At 41.5% G+C, this 19,597-nt stretch overlaps 1 protein-coding gene across 3 annotated transcripts in view; it reads right to left on the bottom strand.

The window, feature by feature from the left end:
• Positions 1-19,597, bottom strand: part of l1cam (L1 cell adhesion molecule) — a 51,412-nt gene that overhangs the window by 21,708 nt on the left and 10,107 nt on the right. For all 3 annotated transcript variants that reach the window (XM_005801366.2, XM_023339137.1, XM_023339132.1), the window contains exon 2: positions 354-692. In XM_005801366.2, coding sequence (XP_005801423.1) covers positions 354-483 — 130 coding nt within the window. In that variant the 5' untranslated portion in view covers positions 484-692. The remainder of the gene's footprint in view (positions 1-353; positions 693-19,597) is intronic.

Below are 19,597 nucleotides of genomic sequence, written 5' to 3'. Positions count from 1 at the left end.
AAGTTGTTGATTTAATTCCCTTCAAACAGGTTTCACCAAGGAAACCAGATCAATAGAGGGACTAATCAATGCCGTATGAAGGGATCAATTACAGAGTAATTACACACACCACTGGTCCAGATGAGAGCTAAGCAGAGATACCCCTGAAAGTAGTATTCATAGCTTTTTTCCTCTAAATACTGAAGCTACTGAGGAGGAAACATGTTCACATAGTTCATCTACTCTAATTAGTCATGATTAAAGATCGTTATTGGTGTGCGTTGATGAATCAACAATGCAATTAACACAACAAGCTAATTTCATTCCAGCATTCGACTATTGTTCTGGATGTTATGATATTAATCAGTACTCACAGTTGGAGGACATTTCGATGGCTGCCCGGCTGGGCAGGGCTGCGAGGGAAAGGAGGGCTAGGACAAGGGGGAGGAGGTGGGAGGAGCTCTGCCCCCTACTGCAAACCTGCTGTCGCTGCATGTGAGGCATCGCTCACAGTGCCATCAATGTCCCACCTGCTCACAGTGCAATGCTCACAGAGGCAACCACGCGCACGCTGAAGGTGAGCAGGTGTCAGGATGTGCTTCACGTGCTAGAGGTCTTGGCTTCGCTTCATATGTCTCTGGTCCTGCTGGTCTGTCTCTCCTGTTTGGGCTTTAAATCAGTGCCGCGCCCTCCTGCAGGAAACTGTCTACAGGCTGAAGCAGATAAGAAGGGTGGAGGTGGGGGAGGGAGAAGAAGAAGGAGAAAATAAAAGAGGGCAGGGCAGAGAGGGGGCCATGTGTTAGAATGAGAGAAAGTGACCCTGCAGCATGTGGTCAGACTGAGGCGCAGAGTTATTAAGGGATAGTTTTAATACAACGTTGTCTTTAAAGCAAGGTTCTGGTAAAATTCTATAAAAAGTTAATGTTTCACCTGCATTCAAATTTATATAAAACAGATGAAGCAATCAGTTCATCTGAACAATTTGACCCTTCAAATGTTTGCAGTGGGTGGTTATTTATGCGGAAGCTGATCAACGTCGCCATCAGAAATGGAGAACTTTAGTCGCTTTGTTGCTACACTTTTCAGTTCTGGATCATTTTAGGTTAATTTTTTTAGGCAGATTCTTGTATTTACTCAAATTCTGTTTCATCATTACTTTTCTCATCCATGGTAAGCATGAAAACATGTTTATCTTGTCAGGTTTGTTTTTCCTCTTGTGTTCCTAGAGTTTGCATTCAGTGCTGAAAGAAAAACATTTCACCACTTTATGTTTGCCAAAAGTCAAAAAATTCTTGGCTTTTTTTTGTCTCACTTTAATGTTTCAGGTCAAACAAATGTTAATGTAGAAAATAAAGAGTTTTAAATAGTTATTTCACTTATTAAGGTGAAAAAATCCAAACCAACTTGACCCTATGTGAAAATGTTGCACACTAAACTCAATAACTGGCTGTGTGACCCTTATAAGCACCATCTATCATGAAGAATTTGTAATAAATGCTAATGGAGGAATGTTGCCCTCTTCCATTTGCAGAATTGTTTTTCAGCACCTTATCTGGCGCTACCAAAATCACCAAAAACAGCTGGAAAGGCATACCCAAATTAAATCGGCTGCTGTTCTTGAACAATTTGGAGTACATGCAAAAGCTTGGTCTCTTTATGAAGATGACAAGCTAAATTTTCTATTTTTTCAGTCAAAAATACTTTAAAGGTTTTACAAGCAGGGGTCATTAAAGCATTCCTTGACTGAAAGCATGCTTTGTTTTCAGTTTCATGCACCAAGATCATTTTTAATAACAAATCTCCTCAGTTTCAGTTTCCTGTGTACATAATTGTTTTAGAGTTAATTACCCTTTAGCCAACTGCTAAGCCCATTTTAAACCTACATGTGGCCATTTTTGTCACCCGTTTGGTACTTTCATACAAATCATACTTTAATAAGTCATCTTTCTCCATTGTTTTGTATGATGAGTGCATTAATGAATGATGGAGAGAGTCACTACATGATCAAATCTCACATGTAGTTGAATTTTGTTGCATATTATTTTCTGAAAACTTTGTTTTAAACAAAAATGTTCTTTGTATTATTTATTTTGTATTCTGATCCTAGCCTGAGTCCGTCGACTGTTGAAAAATGTGCAAGATCAGGACACCTGATGAAACTAAAATACAGAGTAAAATACAGAAGATCACTTTAAATGGTTGATTATTAAGTCTGGAATGAAGACACCAAGAGAATTGATAAAAATGTTTTCACTCCCTTTTACTAACACATCCCTTCAAAATTCCTGAATTTCCCAATAAAACCGTCACCAATGAGTGTCCCAAACCTGTCCATGTTCTAGGACACAAAAAAAAGCCTCCATACCTTTTCTAATTACAGGACCAGTGAACCATGTGAAGAGGTCATTCAGAGGCACAGATGGAGAGAATACCACAACAAGAGGCTCCCAGCACGCAGTAAAATGCAGGAAGCGCCAAAATCTGATATTCCACAGGGCGGACGCATAAACAGTTGACGAAAGGTCGAGTGATGAGAGTCGCATCGCATAATCATGAAAGGAAAGTGACACGTCTGGGTGGCAGTGCTGTGAGAAAGATGTGATAAAGATGCTATCACTCATAGGGAGTGAGGCGAGCCTCTCCTCCTGGGACTCTATCCATACTCCATCTGTACGGTTGGAACCAGGGCCCGCAGCCACAAGCCAGCTATCCTTTCCTGCGGCACCACATGGAGCAAGCCTGCTGATTGTTTACACTGCTCAGTATCACACACAACGAGCTGTTATGGCACACCATGATTAAGATGCGTGCATGTGAGACAAAAGAAAGTGGCAATAATAGACACATGGAGGGTAGAGAGGGACTGTTTGACAGCTCCACAGGCTGAGTGGAGGGGATTTTTGGCTCAAATTACCACCCTTTTTTTTGGCACTGCCACAGCATTTGAGAGAGGGGTGACCTTGAGAGAGAGAAGGTGTGAGAGAGAAGAGGTGAAGATGATGAGAGAGCACGGAGGGTGGGAAGAAGGTGGGAGAGTGGTGATTATCTTTCATTTTCTTTCATCGAGTGGGTAATGGCTGCCACAGTAATTACTGTTGATATTTTATTTGTCACTCAGGGGAGAAAGTAAAGGAGAAAGAGCCGGATGAGAAATGTGGGATTCTTCTATAACAGGGGAGACAAATCAGATTAAATTAAAGAACAAACAGGAGCTAAACCCCTAATAAGGCAGTTTAAACTAACAGCTTTAGGATTAAATGAGGCATTACACTCACTCGCCTGCCTTTCAGAATAATTGTACGCAGAGACGAGATGGAGGGGTAAGTGGGAGGAGGACTTTAGGACTGACAAAAAGTGGATAGAGAGGTTGTCGAGGAGAACAGGAGAAGAGAGAGAGGTAAGGCTACGGAAGGAGAACAGGAGGAGAGGAAGGCAACTTATCTCATCCTTCCAGTCCACATACACACACAATGCGAGATTCTACAATTAGTGGGCATGATTCACTTTTTCCTTTGTCCTTTTCTTCTCTCCCAGTCTCTCCATCAGACTAAAGCCTCTTTAGCTGTTGTTCTTCAGAGACAAGAAGCCAATTAGTCTTAAATCAGCATCTCCGAAATGCCTTTAGAGGCAGACAAACGCAGCAGAGCTAGTTTGGGTTTAACTTCAGGATTAATCTGATTTAAGGTACGAACTTGCCTGTTAGCCTTCTCTAAAGAGACTGAGATAATGCTGAGTGGCGCAAAGTAAGACGACTATTAATGATTAGCAGCATAACGGCTGTCATCCTGCCAATCACACGTCCCTGAGGAGACTGATGTTCAAGCTGCACAGAGAAGTCAAGTGGTGTCTGTAGTCAGGGAAAATATTATCAAAAAACTCAGAAGACAATATTAAAATTAGTGCAAAATTATAACTTATCGAAGAATTTTGAATAAAACTTAGATGACAAAGTGAAATTTTGATGCAAACCAGAAGCTTTCATCTTTCTTTTTGTTGTTTGCTTCTTTTTTTTTTAGACAACAGACTAAAACCAAAGAGATCTCTCAAAAGTTTTCAAGCCGACACAGGCATCTTTCATCTCTAGCAAATCTCCAACCAACAGTTTGGTGGAAACTCTCTCTCATATTTAAAAGACATGACATTACATATTAGTGGAGATTTGCACCCAAGCTGCTCTATATATGACAGTTTTGAAAATGACATTTAGAATCTCAGCTAAATTCAGATTGTGGAGAAAATATGTGATTATATGATTCTGTGATTTTATTTCTGTTATGTATTTGTTTTTCTAAGCAAAGACTGACATATGAGTCAAAGCTGCTTTGCCATTGGGTACTTTAGCAGTATTGATTGTTTCACAGCTAACATTTTCAGGTTACAAACAGCAGAACATTGATGTTTTGCTCATTTTTCGAAGGTGCAATCTAGGAACTGACTTCAAACGATAACAGGAGGTTTGGACAAATTACAGGAAATTTGCTGTTTTCTTCCTCCGACCTCTGTCTGTCACGAAACATGATGGATTTGGAGATGTTGACAGCATGATATTAATTTCAGAAACAGGGTTCAAAATACATATTATTTTTTTCCACATTCTCAAGCGAATACACGCAGAGACTGCTGTTTACAGTTATTGATGCTAACCCTAAACCTATATTGATGCTATATTGATGCTAAACATGCTAATCATCAATATAAAACTCTCCATATAGAGCGGAAGATTAAAATGTCATCTCCTTGATCATTTCATCTTTTAGGTTAGATAAACACAGTTTTACAGTAACAGCTCTGTCACACACACCGTGTGACTTTGCCTCTGTTCTACATATAGATAATAGATTATCGATACCAGTGGTAGTAGATATATTAAGCACCATGAAGCAGAATCAGATGAAAAACTGATATAAGCAGGTTAGATCTTTACCAAAACTGGAACTGAAATGTTCAACAAATCTCTGATCTAAACACTTGTAGACAGACGCAAACAAAGAAGCATGCATTCAATGAACACAGTCTGAAAGGAAGGAGGGCAGGCTGGCACACACACCTCTGTCACACAGATAAAAGAGCATGGTTCAGTGGGCTTCAGTCAGGGGGGCAGACATTGCCTGAGACAGTCTTCCTGTAGTGCTGAGAAGGAGCAGTAAAGGAGAACACTATAATGGCCTGGGAGGAAGAAATAAATGACTGCGACGTGAAAGAGCGTTGCTATGTAACAAGGACAACCCAAACACGCTGATTGCCCAGACTGATGCGACCCGAGACACACATACACACACACGCACACCCACACACACACACACACACACACGCCGACAACTTCCAAGCTGCATACGCGGCATGAAGCCAGAAGGTTGCTCCATTATCACAGGGGCGAGACACCGACAATGAAGCAGCTGCCCCGACTTCTCTCTATCTGAGCAACTGCTGCGCTGCCGTCAATGATCCAATCTCAGCACTGTTACCTGCTTCATTGGACTGGGTCAAAGGTCAGGCGTGGGATGGCTGCATGCAGCTGGGGCTCCTGTGACCTGACAGTGCTTTAAAGTGCTTTTTAAAACTATTAGCACCGCTGGAATGTCAAACGGTGCCATCAGAAAATTGTTCAGCCACTGGAAGAGTGTGAAGCGAGGGCAGACGTGTTGAGATGTGAGGGTGTGGCTGTTTTTGGTGGGGGGTTTTCTTCTTCTTTACAAGGAACTCAGGGTGAAAGAAGATTAGCTGCCAATGGTTCATGTATCACACAAACTAAATGGACCAAGTCAATTTCCCAGATGCTTCAATAATTTATGAAGTCAGGCTTTGAGGCATTTTTCACATAAAATTCTAGTGTATCTGACGTTCTCCATTACACTATCGCTGCTGCTGTCATTATCAAAGATTAACTACTAATTTTTGTGTCCTTCACATTTTATACAGATCACGCCTTGCCTTTAACACAATCCAGACTGACGGAACAATGGTAATTTTGCTAATTTACAATTTTCAGTTACCATTTATTGAAAAAATGACATCAATATATGAATATCAAAGAGTCTCGTGGGATTGTTTTAAAATAGGAATTTACTTCTTTGGAGAGAATCATCAAAATAATTTCACAAGTCTTAAAATTGTTCACACAGTTTTGAATTGCAAAACTTTCCGTAACAAAATGTCTTCATTAATGTGAAATTGACATGTTGGGCATTGCCAAGCACACTGGGTCCTTCACGGGCTCTCTTGTCTGAGTAGAAACACAAGATCAAACCTCAAGAGTCTAATCAAGTCTTGAGTTTCGCACATTATCTGATCCTCGCCGAGCCAACCACCCACACGTACGCACTGTTTGATTCATATCAGCACACGTCCTCACGTGCGAAGCTTGGACGCCGATGAATGTAGCCCAGTATATTTTGTCTCCCTGTTGCAGATTATGCAAATGTAGGTTTTGAAAGCCTTCCTCGGCGTACTTGTGATCAAATGAGACTGGATTACGGGGCGAGCGTGTGTGTGCATGTGTGTTCAAGCACGCGCGCTGGTCCTGTGCGTCTCGTCACGCCTTGCCTTTAAATATTAACTACCTCCAGCTGTGAAGATGTGTAAGGAGGAGAGGATGCAGGACAGAAGGAGAGGGGGAGAAAAATAAATGAACACATGCCCTCCTTCACCCCCAGTTGTACCCCGAGGGTTTGTCTGTCTGAAGAAACATAAGATGAAAAGGAGACGGGTGGAAAGATATTGAAGGGATGGAGTGATTTAAACCATAATAAACACAATACTTACTAAAGAAAAAAGTAAAGAAGTAGAAGCAAGTGTCAAAGAAAAAGAAATTATGTTTGGAATACAAGCTCATGCCAATAGGGGGTCATGATCCTTGCAGAGTGAATTATTCATAAAAATCCTCTTCCTGTCAGCACTATTTGCCCTGAATTCGCCCAGATTCATAATTGATTTTCTTCCATTCATTCATGTTGTTCAGCCTCAGACGGCTGTTGCTGACCGTCCGCTCCTCTGTCTTTGGAGTGGCTGTCTGATTCCCTCACATTCACCCTCCTCTCTACCTCTCTCTGGCAGAGTCATACTTAATGCATGACTCTGTTGCAGTGAGACAAGTCTCAGGCCCACTTTGTCGCTACGGCAGAAAAATACCGCAAATCATGTGAAATAACACCCGCAGCTTTTGTTTTCCACAAGAACACAGTTATATGTCAAAGTGTCTCGCAAAAAAACGTCAGGCCCCTTGGACATTTTCGCATTTTGCCATACTGCAACCGCAGTAATGCGAGTGCAAATAAAAGCGCAAAAAGTGTGGTAGTGATTTTGAATCACAACAATTTACTCTAATACCCCTATTTTAAATTTAGCATAACCTACCGAACACAAAACATACCAGCAGAGAGTCCACAAATGTGTAAATCAAACTCTATAAATTTGTTCTGTGGAGGTCTCAGAAGGGACACATGCGTCATTTTTACTGAGCTATACGACTCGAGTCCCTGCAGTTCTGCAGGCTGTTGCTGTTGCCTACTTGTGGTACACAACGTTTGACAGAACAAATCATTACCACAGTGAGACATGGTGCTGGTGGCATTATGCTGTGGGCATGCTTCTTTTCAGCAGGGAAGGGGAGACTGATACAATGCAGTTTTTGATCGAAACAAGACAGATTTTGAACAAATTTAGGGGGCATGCTACTTTACAAAGCACCGTATCATTCACCTCAGCAAAGATTACCGCATTTTAATTTTGTGCACATTTGTCTAAAAGTAGTCCCATTAGGAGACTTGGAAATGGGAGCTATCTGAGGAGATGACAAACCAATTTTCCTGTCACCTTTTCATCAGTCTTTGACTCTCTGAGCCCTCTCAGTGTTTGACACTAAGAGCTTTTCTCATTTCCCAACAACAATAAATCTCAGTTCCCCACCTCCTCTCCTTTCTGCATCAGCCCCATGTTCCCTCTATCACTCTAATAAACTGCTGCGGCAGCACTCCAGCTCAGTCAATAGACAACACCGGCTGCTTAATTCAATATTTGCAACTTTAATGGAAAAGAGGCTTTTGCAATGCAACACAATAAGATTCTAGCACCCCTTTCCCTCTTCCCCCGTTGACGGTGATACTCTTTATTTAAAAGGCCAAGTTGACGTGTTGAAAATGGAAATTGTCCAGCAAGGAGGAGGACAAAAAGAAACAGTGTGGAGTTAGAGCTTATCAGGAATCGGGCTACACAGACAGCACGTTTATCAATACCCACTATTAGCATAAGCTCGGCAGTTAGACTCGTTGCTACGCCTACCGGGGCCAAATGCACTAATGTGAAAGCACGCCTCGTGGTGTTGTCCCCTCATTTCCAAAAGCCCACGCCCTCCCCAGTGAGCAGCCACCGCCCCGCTTGTTTGGACAGGGGTTAAGGGCTAATAGCAGGGTGGCTCAAAGATGGAGAAAATAAAGGTTGGCAAAAGAACCATAAGGGCAATCACCCACTCCATTTTACATCCTGGTTGCCTTGACAACAACGTCTCCACACGGTACATCCCCTGTCTCCCCCCCATCTTCCCTCTTACTCTTGTACATACAAATTCAGTTATTCACACATATGGTCACTAACGGGGTTTTGCGGTATCGCTTACATATGCGCCCACACGTACACACTCTGCTGCTGCAAACCGACTGACAGGCCAACACCTTAAAGGCAGCTTCACGCCCATTTACGCATCACTGAAAACACAGCCTTTATGCCTGTTTACACCTACTTAACCCAACGTGTAGCACTGGAAGCTGAGCATTTTTTAAGCATGTATAAGCATGCATAATTTACATGCCCATCCTACTCAAATTTAAATGACAAAATCCTCAATATTCACAGAAGGCATCTCATATTCTCTCTCCACACCAATAAACTCACAGAACCAGGAAAAAGAGAGGACAAAAAAAGCATGTTTTGATTTATTTATTAACGTTTTTCCCCTTAAGAAACAATAGGTACGTTAGACAAAAAAGGGGTGAATAATTCAAGAAGAAAGGACTGGACTCATTAAGATTGCTGAAAGTGATGGGGAGAAAGGAAGGGAAAAAAAGGATGACCAATGAAGAGAAAGAAGGGCAACACCGGCGGGACTTAGGAGACGAAGGCTAACAACAACAAAAAGTTAAAAAAAATTATCAAAAGTGCACAAAGAACAAAAAGGAGAAAGATGGAGGTGGTTTGTAACAACAAGGAAACAAGGAAAATGTTAATGGCTGACATGAAAGAAGAGAAATATTTAGAAAGGAGATCTGTGACCAGTAAAAGCTTTGTGATGGTCAAATCAGGGTGTTGCACGTATGTATCAGGTTCCCTGTGTGTGTGTGAGACCATGTGTATCAGTAAAGATCAGCGTGTGTGTCAGCAGGTCAGCTAATCTCTCTTGTCAGCTAATGGAGCCAGTCTTGCAGATGGAGTGCTGCCTCCAGCTCTCTCTGCTAACAACATGTTTACTGCTGCTCACTTTAGTCCACATCTGATAAGGTCATATGTTTATCGTCATCTGACTGTCAGTCACTCATTTACAGGAAATAAAGGCTCAATGGTTTCCAAGACCCAGTACGCAAAAATTAAATGAAGAAGAGTGTGTGTGTGGGTGTGGGTGTGCGTGTGCGTGTGTGTGTGTGTGGGTGTGTGTTTGGTTGGATCAGGACGGTATGGGAGGGAAAACTGGGAACATCATGAGCCTGGTTATTTTCCATTAATGTGTCCATTCATCTGCAATCTAACTGGATTAAACACTGGGATAAAGTCTTGTTAATCGAACAAACAAAAGAAAATTTAGACTCTAAAACACCGATTGAAAATCAGTAGTCAGAGATAACACTCAAAAACAAATACTTAATTAATTCTTTGCAGTTTTTCCCTTTTTTGTCATATTTATAACAAAGTAAAAAAGAAGGCATGGTTTGTTTGAGAGATCTAATCAAATTATGTACTTTAACATGATGGGAAAGATAAACGGGAACATGATGTGCCTGGCTATTTCCCATTTCATTTCACCTGTAATCAAACTGAAGGAAGCACAAAATGACGGCAAGGATGATCTCAGTGCAGGGCTAATGAATAAAGCAACAACTCAGGTCTAATTCATTCTTAAAGCGCCATAAACACACAAAAAATATTGTCAAAGTGTTCGGATCAAAGGTTTTTAACAATGAGAATCGACTCATTATAATGACTTATATACCAATATATGACTTTTTTCCTCCTGGCTATGCAACCAACTAGTTAAAATCATCTAAAATAATGTTTTTTATGAAGCCATGTATTTGTGCTATTTATCTCAAGGGGTGAGTAAAAAGATGAAAAATCTTTATCTACATTTTATAATTCCCAACATGTCTAAACATTTTCATTCTTTAAAAAAATGTTTTGGAAAGAGTTCTGGCATCATACTTTAGCGACACATACTGTGTCATACAGATTGCAGTGAAATGAAATACAGTTTTACTTATTTATCTTCATTTATTTATTTTTAGTTTGACCTCATCAGGAAATTATGCAAGAATGGATCCAAAAGGGACACCATAAAAATTGCGCTAACTGCAAAAGTCACTCAGAAAAATGAGAGAAATTTGAACCACTGCAATCCTGATCCTTTAGGAAAAAGTGCAGTTTAATGTTTGATGTGCTTAAAAACCTAACTGAAGACTTTAAGTAATATTGTACTTATTTTGTTAAAATGTTTAAAAATATTTTAAATAAAGCTATTTAAAAGCTTTCTGAAAAGTTTTACAGTCTCTTGTTTTTGTGTTGTGTTAAATTATGCTATCCTATGTTGCAGTTTCTTCGTGAGACGCCACATCTTTTGCAGCCATCCTTGTGTTCAGTTCCTACAACTGCTTCTTTCTAGAAAGCAAACCCAAAAAGTCAAAACCAATTAAGATAAGCGAACAAATCAAATATTTTCCACTTCTCCTAATGAGAAGCATACGGTTTTTACACATACATGCACAAACACAAACTCTCTTTATGCTGTGCCGCTCTTGCTTGTAGGTGTCATTTGCTTCATTAGTAGCAGCATCCGTCAGATTCTGTGCCTGCAGCACAAAATACCCTAATTACATGCACACCCTGAGTGTCATGTAGAACATAAAAAATGTGATGCATACAAAACCCCCACATCCTCATGCTACTCATCCTCAAAGACAGATGAGACACTCAAGGGTCCCACTTACTACCAAAGAAGTGACTGAACTGTAAAGCACACGCTGCAGTCTCAGAGGCAGACACTCCACGCAGTCCTGCAGTGTGTAACTTGCGTGATACTGACTGTGGCAGAATGGTTTAGTGTCCATACAGCAGGTAGCTAATGGTGTTAGCTCAACCAAAGAGAGACAATCATGACGTTATGAAATTACGTGGAAGAAGCTATTAGAAGTGACCTTCTCTTCCCCCTCCCTGCTTCCTTTAATCCTCTGCGCTCCGACTCGCAGTCAACCCTTTTTCTCCTCCTTTATCTCACAGTCAGCCTCTCCTCTTTTCTGCCTTTCCTCTGAAACAAACAGCTTCTTCCTTGTATTCCTCCTCATGTTGACGCACATTTTGACCTTCACCAGAGCTGCTTTTTTTTTTTTTTTTTTTACTTCATCTGCCTTTGAGACGACGTGCTAAGTGAAGACACTTCAGTGAACATGTTTGTGCGCAGATATTTGCTCCCCAGAGAGGAAAAGAAAAATTAAAAGGAGATCAGTCGGATGGAAAAAGGAGATTTTAAATGTGTGAACTAGTAAAGCCTTTGGGGATCAAAGCGGAGCCGGGCGACCCAGTAAAAAAAAAAAAAAAAGGGAAAATGAAGTCGACATCAGTGTAGTGTCTGCCAGAGTTTGCCCTGAAACGAGATGCAGCAGCTTAACACAGCTGGAGATGACAAATCAGCTGCATCAACACAAACAGAACCAGGGGGGAGAGAAAGGGCCAGTGAGATGGATGCTTTTTCACACCAGAAAACATCACCAGAATTTACACAAAGATGGTGATTTCACAACCCTACAGATCATTATTATTCAAGTCAGCTGTGCATATAAGAGGAACTCTGTTGTTGGATCAGCTTCAAGAATGCAAGGGAGCACGTGTGCGCATTTGTGTCCTTGCTGGGGTCCCATCAAGTGAAGCGTAGTGGGGGGGTGGGAAGCTAACGCTGCATGCTGCAGGTAGCAACGTCTGAGGCGGGGCGGTGCCGGCAGTCCTTCAGACAGGGAGAAAAGGAGGGAGCGGTCCCTGGGGTCAGATGATAAGTGGCCTATATAGTGCTGCAGGACACAGCTGCCAGCCGCTCATGTGACACGCCTGGAAACGTGGCCATCTCCGTAGGGAAAACAGGCACGCCACCACCTGAAGGGAGGGGCAGGCGGTGGGTGTAACCTTTGGTCTCCAAAGCAACAAATAGACAACTGAGATTATTTGTCTTAAAGAAGAACAGCAGCTGTAAGGATGAAACAATCAAAAGAATGTCTATCTGCTGCAGTCCAGTATGTTTCATGTATGTTGATGAGCATGTCGTGGGGTGGAGAAGTACTGAAAAACCTGCTGGTGATCAGAATGAGCAGAAATTCAAAACACTTACAACTCTTTTTAGTTTGGAAATCTTTACTGAGAGAACCAGGCATAAAATTAGCTATTGGTAATATTGTTGTGGTGCTGAAAATTAAGCCATCAACCAGAATAGACCTTAAAAGCTGTTTAAATCAAAAATTTACTTTTTCAGCATGTTGGAATATGTCTGCCCCTCATTCAGGCTTAAGACAAGACGACTAATGTTGTCTGAAGCCATATTTACTTTCACTTCAGACTCTTAGAAAGTTTAAAACAACTATAGAAGAAGTTGCTAAGTTTGTAAAGAGTTGCTTTTCCAGAGTGAGACTCACCAGATGGATCTAAAAAATAATGATGGATCTCAGCACACAGAAATGATTTTGTCGTAACAATGTTTCTTGACACTAAAGGCATTTATATTTCCCAAAAATATATATATATTGCCACATTTGTAAGGACATTTACCCACAGTGGGTGCTGCTGTTGAATGCTGTTAATTTTAGTTCTTAAAGGAATATCAGAATTGGCCAAAATCTGTATAAATGGATTTAAGCTTTACAAACCCAGGGGTCAGAAATTACGTAGACATTTCTTATCGGGGCTTTTCTAAATATGGGATAAAATAAGGGCAAAGAGAAACGTACAAAATATGAAATCCTCCCAACTCTAACTGGTTCCAACTCATGCAGATGCTTGTTTGAATAATAATAATAATAATAATAATAATAATAATAAAGCTCTACTGAATACAGTTTAAGAGCAGGTTTTGGTAAAAGTTGTCTTTGGTTGAATGTAATCCCATCTTTTCCTTCACTTCAGGAAAATGAGCTGCTGAAAGAGCAAGGTCAATCAATTCTTTGGTGAAACATTTGCATGGGAGGACTGCAGTGGCTTAACGGCCCTGGTAGTGGACAGATTTTGTGTGTGTGTGCGCGCACGTGTGGGTGATCTCACTTGACTGGGCTTGTACAGACATGGAGGAGTCACACATGATATCACAAAATTAAACAAACATGCTGAGATGCTTTCACTCAAGCCAAACAAAGAAAATTAGCAGCTTTATTTGTAAGCCAGTGCCAAACAGCCAAACTGTAATGATTATAAGATTAAGCAATAATAAACTGATTTACTCTAAGTAAGGCAGATATCACTGGTTTTATGGTCTTAAGGCTCAAGCTGCTATAATAGCACTTCTCTGGCTATTTTATTTTTACCATCAACTAAAAAAGGTGTGCAGGTGAACTTTACTGGGTTAAAAAAAACAGACAATCAAGATATGATTATTGTTTTGTGGATATGTTTAAATGAGACTTATCAAGTGCATAGCAGTCTATTGCCTTAGCAACAACGACTGGGCTCCAGCTCCCCCCACTTTCAATGCAAGTGTTAACAATCTGAATTAACTGTTGCATTGATTTTTCTGTAATGAATGGAAATCTTTTTCTTCCTGCTGTGTTTGCATTCGGCTCTTGTTTGTGCCTTTCTCTGTCTTCTCACGCTGCAATGAAATGTCAATTTCCCACATTTCCAAATGAATTTGCCAAATTTCTGATGGTTTGCGCAAACCTGACTTTGTGTTAACATTTAACATTTGAAGGTCTTTGGTGGGGCAGGTTCTGTGTATAGCAGCCTTTAAATAAAGGTTATTACGCACCTTATTTAAAGGTTACAGTGGGGGGAGGCTGTTTTTTCGCCTAAACTGTAAAAAAAAATTTCATCTCAAAATGTCTGCATCTGATTTCTTAATTTCTGTACAGAAACATTTTGAAACAGAAAGGAAACTGCTTGGACACCCTCAACCTTGGACAATATTTGTCCAATGAAGGTTATGGACAACAAGTCTTGATATTGTCTGAATAAAGATTGGCACAATCCCTATGGAGAGGCATATATATGATATATCATGTATGTATTCATATATGATATGTTATGAAAATACTTGGCTATGGTCCAAGTACCTTAAGAAACTGACCATACAGTTGGTATGAGTTAGCTAGGATAACACTTTCATCTTCCTTGGGAGAGTTTACTTGAACATTTTAGGGCCTGTCCCATAGTAATAGCTGCATCTGCATTCTTAGCACAACGTATGTATTTATGCACTGGATCTCAGACATTATGTTAGGCAACCTCATGATGTGGTTCTGTTGGTAACTGCAGGTCATGACCTTCAGCATGCTCCTAGTGGGAAGAGGCCTGGATGAAAGTCCACTCACATGTTTGAGGTTACAGTTTTCAACCTGAAAAAGATAGATCACTCCTTCCAGGTTGGGGGTCGGTCTTTGCCTCTGGTAAAAAGTTCAAGTATCTTGGTGTCCTGTTTACTAGCGATGGTAGAATGGATCAGGAAATGGTTTGGCAGTAGAGGGCTTTGTCTGTAGTAAAAGGGGCATTGCTGTGTTCTGCTGTAATGAAAAGAAGAGCTGAGCCAAAAGCAAAGCTCTTGATCATCTCTGGGTTAACGCACACCTAGGGCCACGAGATGAGGACCATGACCAAAAGAATAAGATCATGGATTCACAGGTACAAGCAGCTGAAGCAAGCTTCCCTTGTCTGATTGTTGGGCTCACCTATGAGATAAGGTAAGCAGACTCTATCATCCAGGCAGAGCTTTATGGAGAGTCACTCCTCCTACCCATCAAAAAAGGGGACCATCTGTCCAGAAAGACTCCCCATTTGAAGGTGAAGTCATGACCTTGTTCTTTCAAGTCCCTCTCAATGAAAGGACTTAGACTTAGACTGACTTTATTGTCATTTTGCATGCACAGGGTGTATACAGAACGAAATTTTGTTGCATACGGCTCAGGACAATGTTTTGAGGTTCCAATGTTGTGAGGTTACTCCAGAATAAAATAAAATACAGTATAAAATATGAATATAAATATGAATATAAAATATGAAGTGCAGGACTGACAGTAAAATGGAAGTTATTTAGCTATGTATATGTGCAAGGTATGAAGTAGAGACCAGTTTTTGAGTGCAGTCCAGTTAAGAGTTCAGCAGTCTGATGGCAAGTGGGAAAAAGCTGTTTCGGAACCTGGTGGACCTGCACCGGACGCTGCGGAACCTCTTTCCAGAGGGCAGCAGGGAGAACAGTCCATGGTGGGGGTGTGAGGGGTCACTGACGATGTTTCGGCCTCGGGACACGCAGCGCTGGGATGAAATGTCCTGAATGGAGGGAAGGGGGGCCCCCATGATCCTCTTGGATCATCGGGGCGATCCGGAGATCCCAAGGCAGATCCAGAACCCAGTGAAGCAATGATATTTCTCTTATCACCCAATGAGATCTCCCAGAATGAGATGGAGACCCAGAGAGAGGGATGCCTAGGTCTCCCTCCTGGGCCATTACTTGTTTAGCCCAATCCTGGATAAGAGCAAGGCAATGGATGAATGGATGAATGCCATTAAAATATACAGTAAATCAAATCATGTATGAAAAGCAGTCTTCCTCCACAGCTTGCCACACAAATCCAAATTTCAGATTTGTAAACACTCACCAGTACGTGCCCTCAGAGAGAAGTATATGCAGCTGCAGACTGTTGTTTTGGGTTAATCATCAAGTCAGAGGAGTCAGTTTAAGAAGATTTGCCTCCCATTCAAATGTGGCCGACAGAGGATGAAAGACAGCCGGGAGATGTGGGGAAACAGCGTTTGCATGGTGATGTGGCTCCTGGGCTTCAATTTAACCAGCACACACAGCCGGCGTGTTTGTGTGAGAGTGTTTACTCGAGGTGTGACGGGTTAGTATTGTTATGCATTACTCATTTTGTTGGTGGTAGCATGTGTCAGTCCATGTGTGTGTCGATTCCCGCACATCCCTTCTCTTTTCTCACCTCCCCATCACCATGACAACCTCCTGACTCCAGCTCTACCACACACGGCAAATACTTCTCTCCCTGCCTCTCCCCATTCCACATGTTCACCTCCTCCTCCCCTCCATCTCCATCCCTCGCTCTGTCATACGTCGACTCTCTCTTACTTCATCTCCTGTCTCCTGCGTCTCCATCTCTTCCTCACTCCCCATCTCTCGCTTTTTCTTCTTATGTCTACATACGGCTGAAAGAGTTTCTCCTTCCTGACTGTCATCCTTGAGAAGCTTCTATATTTCATTTGCACTCCTGTCTGTCATTTCACTCCTGCTCTGTTCTTTGCTCCCTGCTGATTGCCTTTTGCTATTAGTATGGAGCACCATTCCCCCCCCCCGCTCTATACTCCTTTTCTCTCTCCACCTGCAAGATTTTGCTTAATAAAACCTTGCACCCTACGTACAGCCAAGATAATACTCAATTTAATTACAGGTAGCATTCTATCAAACTCTACCATCAACCTCTATGAACTTGGAGAGAGAGAAGCCAATCAAAGGGGAGATTTGCCAGCTGGCAGTGCATCGATACAGTCCCTCAACCCTAAGTGGCTCTCTAACTCCCATCACATCTGTTATCATCATGATCGGGAAACCGGCTTTGCTCTGTAACTAAATCAAATCATGACCAATTGGACCTGTGGTGGGGATGCATTTGAGCGGGAGCAGCTTGTGTTTTCCAGCGGAGGAAGGCCGAGCACCATCAAACGCTGTTCTGTTATCAGAGGCCTGCAGCCCCGTTTCTGCACCAGACCCCTGTCTCGGTAAATCCCCCCCGCCCCATGTGTCGAGGCTGCTAAAACTACATCCACGCAGCAGCCCTCTGTAGTGGTGCAAAGAGATCAAGGACATGACATTTTCCGCAGCGCGTTCCAATTTTCCAGCAAGACGCAATATGAAAGAGGGTAAACAGACAACCTGTTCCCTCCCGACTGCGTTTGCACCAGTCTGCATGTGCATCATCTCCAGTCAGATATTTAAAGAAAGTGACAGGCTTTATATTTTCTGCCCCCGGAGAGAGTCTGGCTGTGAATATGTACAAAAAGTGACGCTGCAGTCTTCTATATTTATATTGCTTTGCTGAGATGCAACACTGGATTAATAACAATATCGGCCCCTGGGCTAGAGCCAGTTTTGGTAGCAGTCCACACATGCATGCAAATTAATTTTCAAGGCTTTTAGGTCTTGTTGGCCGAAACAACATATTTTTTGCCCTTTTTAAAAAGTTCCCTTTAAAAATAGCATCAATTCTAGAAATGTTTTTTATCTACACAAAAAAAGCTCAGAGATTAGAAATGAATAATCAATTTTCCAAAGTCAAGATGATCAGACTGAGCAATTTTTATCTCATGTAATTAAAGGTGAAAGGACTTGCTTCTGAGTTATGTATACAAATTACTAGTTGTCATGGTAACACCTGCACAGTGCAAATGGTTTCAATGTAAAGGTTTTGGTGTCGACAACATTTTTTAAAGTTTGTGTTTTTTATTCAGTAGAGCTTTGCATTAAATGACCTTATTAAAATTCTCTCACTGAAAAGTTTTTTTATCATTACAAAGACAATCCTGGTTCTTCAAAATAAAAGCACTTTTTGTCTGATTAATTAAAAAATGTGAAATTTTTTACACAAGTACAATTTCTTCTGGTCTTCTTTAAACTAAATACCTATTTCTGTTTCTAGTGTGCATAAAATACCCTAATAATCTCAAAACAATTTGCGGTAGTTGTTTTGAGAAAACTGAGGTTACAGTTTTCAACCTGAAAAAGATAGATCACTCCTTCTAGGTTGGGGGTAAAGACCGACCCCCAACCAGACCTTAATGGAGGAACTATTCACCCCCCTCTGATCTGGGAAGACCACAAGATAAAAAGAAACAACCAGTTAGTTTAACTGTTCTAATATTTAGAACAGTTTAACTAACAGTTCTAAATATTAGAAAGATCTTAAATGTATTTGTGTAAATTGGGCTTAAGAGCAGTTATTTCAATTCATAACCAGCAACAATTTTGTGTTTTAGGGAGAATAGAAGGTAATCTCCCTAAAGCTATGTGGCTATATAATATTTAGCTATTTCTTGGGAAAATCCTTCAAAGAAAGTTCAGTCCAGCAGCTGCAGCCGCATCTCTTACTCAAAAATATTTCTTCTGTTCTGGCAGATGACAGAAAGACTTTGTGTCCAACGCTATTGCGGGGGACGGAAAGAAAAACAGATGCAGAGAGGTGAGCCACAGCAAAGCAGAGAACACCGCGGTGACCTTTGCCTGCGGCTGTAAAACCAAATGGGATTTTCTTAAAGAGTTTGAGCCAACAAGCTCTGACAATTCGTACTGCCACTTCCATGGTTCACACACAAAACAAGATGCTTATGCACTGCAGTTAATGTCTTGAAAATACTCCCCCAGTCAGGCTTACAAGCAGCTTAATGTACACAGATACACACCTCTATGTGGAGAAAATAAACCCGACGCAGTATTCTGGCACACCTAATCCCCTGATACAGTGGCAGATATCTAAATCATCCTCCATCCTATGATAGCCGAGTTTAAAACATGCTGATGCTGCTGCTTCCTATATAGGACACACACAACAGCACTTCAGCGACTCATCCCAGCTGGTACAAGCCCAAAAACAAATGCAGGAGGGTGTCCATTGTCTTCCTTCAAAAGAATCTCTCTCTCTCATCCTTCCCCTAACACCAATTGCCTATGGGAGCCCAGAGGCAGGGATCTACACCCTGGACAGCATAGCAGGATCTTAGAGGTAATCAAACCCCTTTACCACATCAAGTCAGAGGGTATAAAGGGGTCAGTCTCTACCTCAAACGAAGGAGTTCCTTAGTGTTTTGCTTGCTGAGCTGGGATAGAGTGAGAGATGGACAGACGGATTGGGGTCTAGTCTGCAAGCATCGCTCCAGTCAGGGAGAAAGAAAAACTGAGTGACAACCAAAGCTCTTCATTTGTCCATCTCTCCATGTTCCAATCCTCACTTGTGGTAAATGGTGAGGTTATGAAACACTGATCATCACTGAAGATCCCAGATGTAAGTTTCTAAAGGTGTTTGTTCTGTCGGGTGGCTTTGCTCTGGTTTAGGGATGGCATGAATAATCCGAAGTAGTTTGGATATGTTTTCAGGATGCCTCTTGTGTGTCAGGGCAAGTCCAAGTGATAGACTGTAGGATATACCTAGACCTTAATGGGGGAACTATTCCTCTC

Source organism: Xiphophorus maculatus, chromosome 1 (assembly GCF_002775205.1).
Source record: "Xiphophorus maculatus strain JP 163 A chromosome 1, X_maculatus-5.0-male, whole genome shotgun sequence".
Taxonomy (NCBI): Eukaryota; Metazoa; Chordata; class Actinopteri; order Cyprinodontiformes; family Poeciliidae; genus Xiphophorus; species Xiphophorus maculatus.
Note: the sequence above shows the minus strand (reverse complement) of the source record. Positions and strands in the feature narration are given on the sequence as shown.